General features: G+C 38.6%; 1 protein-coding gene across 4 annotated transcripts in view; it reads left to right on the top strand.

The window, feature by feature from the left end:
- The window catches only part of zfhx4 (zinc finger homeobox 4), an 89,362-nt gene that overhangs the window by 74,277 nt on the left and 10,289 nt on the right, over positions 1-4,796 (top strand). For all 4 annotated transcript variants that reach the window (XM_014008471.1, XM_014008469.1, XM_014008472.1 and 1 more), the window contains exons 8-9: positions 3,131-3,264; positions 4,330-4,530. In XM_014008471.1, the coding sequence (XP_013863925.1) occupies positions 3,131-3,264; positions 4,330-4,530 (335 nt within the window). The remainder of the gene's footprint in view (positions 1-3,130; positions 3,265-4,329; positions 4,531-4,796) is intronic.

Genomic DNA, 4,796 nt, shown 5'->3' with positions numbered 1-4,796 from the left:
GTGTGTGTGTGTGTGTGTGTGTGTGTGTGTGTGTGTGTGTGTAGCTCTGAAATGCCATTGACAGTTGCAAATAAAGATAGGTGGTTTGTGCTACCCCTTCTCCTCCTGCAATGCAAAAGGGCTTGAGTGTCATAAATCACCTTTTGATTTATCTAATCAAGCCAGGTCCTGCTCTGTGCAGACATTTGTCATTGATGGAGTTTCAAGGGAGAGTCTAAGGAGCAGAAAGGGGGCTGTTTCAGGGTTTTTTTTTTTCTTTTTCGTCCCTCCATTTGTTGAAGAAATGAATGGAAGGTAGGAAGCGAGTGGAGGTGGGAAAAATAATAAACAGCCGTTAAATATGGTTGTAGGCTTAGAGACAAAATAAAAGGATGTTCCGTCRTTGTTGTCCATCACACATATTATTCCTTGAGATTTGTTTTACCCTTTCATGCACTGTGGAGGACAAGAATGATAAAAAGTGGTTAAAAAGGCATAAAAGGCAGTCTTCGGCTTGTGTGTTCCATTGCATTTGTTTGTTTTACAGGTATCTGTATCCTTGGGCGATTTTCTACAATTTGAATGTAATTCCRTGCTTCAAAACAGCTGTTTATTGACTGTCAGGACAAGCCCTACAAAGCTCTTTAGAGACCAAAAAAAAGGAGAACTGCTCCCTCAACATTCAGGGCTGACCAACTTTTTTTTCTTCATTTGCGTTTTATAAATGTTGATGAAAGCACTAGGTCAAAGGCACGTATAAACCAGCATAACGTGCACGACAGCGACACACATCGCACAAACATACATTTACATTCAGCGTGACGGTAATCAATGATGATGTGTGGGTCCTTCTCCCCCTGCTGCATTGTAAATGTGTGTGCAGACTCTTGTCCGACAATCGCCTCATCTCCGTTCTCAGGGATGTAATTTAGTTGCAAATTGACTGGAAGACGGAGGCAAAAATTGAAAGTTGAAATTAGAAATGGTTATAATAAATAGGAGGGGCGGGATGGAGGCTTTTGTAAGGTCAGGTGATGTGACGGGGGGCTTCTACCCTGGACAAATCTGAGTAGAGCCCTGACACACCCGCACACACACACACATATGTGTGTATGTTTGTTTGTTTACACACACACATGCAAGCCCTGCAGGGTCCATCACAAGCAGTGGAAGACAAAATTACCTTGCTTTTTTTGAGCTGCAGAGCAATTCTCGGATGTTCGTGGAAATTCACATTGTGCCCCCTTTTTCCCCCCTCCTCTTTCTCTCATCTCTCTCTTTCTTTCCTCCCTCCCTCTCTCTTGTCACTTTCCTTGACAGGCCAATATTTCAGGCTCCAGATATAGGGGATTACAAATAAAATAAGTGGAACGCCTACTTAATGCAACAGAATTAAAATGCATGAACGGGCCGGAGGAATTGATATGCGTCCAATACAAACACGAGCCACAGAATAATATGAAATACAAAATGTTTTTTTTCAACCCCCCCTCTCCGTGTATCAGTGCTTTGATTTCCCTTTTTTTTTTTCCATTTGTGCATCYAGCGTGAAGCGTTGATTCGCAAGAGTGAGGCTCGCATATTGCCTTGAGTGACCAGACAAGGGAGGGGACGCAGGGAGGGGGTGGGGTGGTTGGGTGTGTGTGTGTGTTGGTGGTGGTGGGGGGGTGATGGCTTAGGGAAAGATGGAGGAAAACGAGGGAGGGAACAAGGGAGGGAGAGTTGCTGTTGCTGTGTCTTTGTGTTGAACAGAATGGGTAAATTGCAGTGGCAGAGTATAGCAGGGGCTGCACGGCTGGGATCTTAGGATGAGGCTAATGAAAGATTTATCAGTGGCTGCAGCATTTACTAAATACAACCAGAGGCTGATCTCTCCACATTGAGCCCTGCTGTTAATGTCTCTCWCACACACACACGCAATTGCACACAAAACATGCAAACAGGCACACACTGCTACTGTACCACCAGCCGTGACCAAGCCCTGAAAATTTAGCATCTTCCACAGACACTGGAGTTGTTGAGGCAGCCGGGGAAATGTATATGAACTAATGAAGTGTATAATATTACCATAACATTTAATGTATGTCGTGCTGTGATAATGAGCCTGCCTGAGTTTTTTTCCCCCATTTTACATGTCCTCAGGCCAAAACTGCGTCACCGTATATGAATATGAATTATACAGTTGATGCGTGTATCCATACAAATGTTGTCTTAGAGTCAAATCATTTTTGGAATGATCACCTATGCCCCACTGAATGTTAATTTGGTATACTCATTTATTGTACATGCTAGATTATTTGTAAATCCATATACACTGCAAAAACTGTCCATCTTACCAAGTTTTAAAATCTTATATCCAGCCAAAAAGTCTTTCTGATCTTGAATTGAGACTGATTTACTAAACAGGAACTGATTGTGTAAGAATAATAATCTTGTTTTCAGAATGTATAAAATTATTTGTCTTGTTAGTCTGAAAATTTGACTCAAATTAAGTCAAAAATGTTCTGCCAATGGAGTAAGAAAATTTTACTTGGTAAGATTCTTGAAATAAGAAAAAAATGAGTCAAATCAAGTATTTTAAGAATCTTACCAAGTAAAATTTTCTTACTCCATTGGAAGAAATTTTTGACTTAATTTGAGTCAAATTTTCAGAGTAACAAGACAAATAATCTTACACATTCTGAAAACAAGATTATTATTCTTACACAATCAGTTGTTGTTTAGTAAATCAGTCTCAAAACAAGATCAAAAAGTTTTTTTGGCTGGATATAAGATTTTAAAACTTAGTTAGGTGGACATTTTTTGCAGTCAATTTTAATGCAAAACAGTCTCAAATGTATTTTTTTCTAATATATTTTTATTTATTTATTAGTTCTATATGCTTATGTTTAATTTATTATTCTATTTAAACATGGAGTAGAGATGAAATGCCTTGATTCCATCATGTTATTCTGATCTACTCCACATTTCAAAAGGCTCAGTTTGAGAAGTAAATCTGTCATAAATCCATAGATTATTATTTTTTTAATTTTGCCGCTTGAATTCTAAATCAATATCATAAAGCTTTTAGCTAAATAACCTTAGATTGTGTAAATTTAAAAATAATGCAATTTTTCTTTTTTTTYTCTCTCTCTCTTATTTTGTCTCTTAGGAGGGAGCACCTTGTCCAAAGAGGTAACTGGGCCAAATGCTACAGTTAAACATTCCCTCCTGCCAGATCGACAAATTGAAAGTCCACCCAAAAGGCCAAAGTCTGCTGAGGGGAAAACCTCTGGCAATGACCAGGTAAGGGTTTATAGAAAATCAATTAAAACAAACTGCCAGTTATTGTGATGTTTCCAAGCAACTTAAAGACTGTTTATCCTAGCTCTTCAAAGTATCAGTAGTGTGTACAGCTTGACTGTGGACATACATTTCTCACCTATAGAAGAAAAAAAACTATTTTAGGAAGTTTTATGTTCATCTGATTGGAGTAAAATTTTAGCTTTGTAGCTTAACAACTTGGTGAAACTTGTCATTGCTTGTACAGCGAGCTAATGGCTAATGAGGCAGGATCATGAGCACTAATGAAATCTAACCTTCACTGTCACTGTGGGATGAGCTAATGGGAAGATACTTAACTGTAAGAAGCAAAAATGCTTAGCCAAGCATTTAGCAGTTGCTGGCGCCAGCTTTCATTCAAAGGGTTAAATGTATCCCACCATTCCCTCTCTGTCAAAGCTTTTTAACATCAAGCACAAAAGCCAGCCTTTGTGTTCTTAAGTGGAATACCAGCACTAGCCTTAGGCATCCCTCCTTGCTTCTTTTCCCTTTTTTGCATCTCTTTAAATTATATGTGTTTTTAAATTAGATTATGAAGTATTAGCTCGTCTGGTTCTGGGCCTTGCAAGGAGGGAGGACTTAGTCATTTCAGAAATGGATTCTATTAAAACAGGTGGTGGAGAGTCTGCTCTGCTCAGAGTACTCCGTGTAATGAGGGCAAGACATATCTTGGGAGGGTACACACCTTTATCATCCRTAATCTCCTGATTAGAAATTCTGGCCAATCGTGTTTTCTACTAATAAAATTGCATGACTTGAGAGACTTAAGTGAATTACCTAAAACATAGTTGATTTACATTCTGTGTGTTGAGGTGGGCTTATGATTTGGTGGACAAAGGTGAATGTGTTGGGAAGAGGTGAAAGAACGAGTAAAACATCTATAAGTTTCATTTGTTTTTTGCAGATGTGGGCCAGTTTTGGCCTCAAAGTGTCGTTAGTGATGCAACTTTTTGTAAAGTTTAATGTCTGATGAGTGATGCATAGACTATATTTCTTTACTTAAACACAATTTATTTTGCTCTTTTCCAGATTCAGCAGTGCCCGTATTGCAACTACAGCAGTAAAGACGCCAACCGTATGCAGCTCCATGTGATGTCCCAGCATTCCATGCAGCCAGTGATCCGCTGTCCACTATGTCAAGACGTCCTAAGCAACAAAATCCACCTACAGCTGCATCTTACACACCTTCATAGTGTGGCTCCGGACTGTGTGGAGAARCTGATTCTGACGGTAAGGGTAGTTATTTGTTCATTTAAAACTTCAATTCATGCATGTTTTTAGGACATTATTCCTTCTCAAGCATTCAGTATTCCTCCTTATTATTAACTTTGAAAGGGCAAATTCTGTCTTCAAAATAAGTTTATTTTGAAAGAAAAAAATCTGCTCTCTAAAAATTCATGATTTATTAAACATACATTTACTCATTTCTTAAAGGGCCAATATTATGTGTTTCTCAGGCATACATTTTAATACTATACCATAATAAAGTATCTATG

The sequence above is a fragment of the Austrofundulus limnaeus genome, unplaced genomic scaffold (genome assembly GCF_001266775.1).
Source record: "Austrofundulus limnaeus strain Quisiro unplaced genomic scaffold, Austrofundulus_limnaeus-1.0 Scaffold50, whole genome shotgun sequence".
NCBI classification, from domain to species: domain Eukaryota; kingdom Metazoa; phylum Chordata; class Actinopteri; order Cyprinodontiformes; family Rivulidae; genus Austrofundulus; species Austrofundulus limnaeus.
This window is presented reverse-complemented; position numbering and strand designations above follow the sequence as displayed.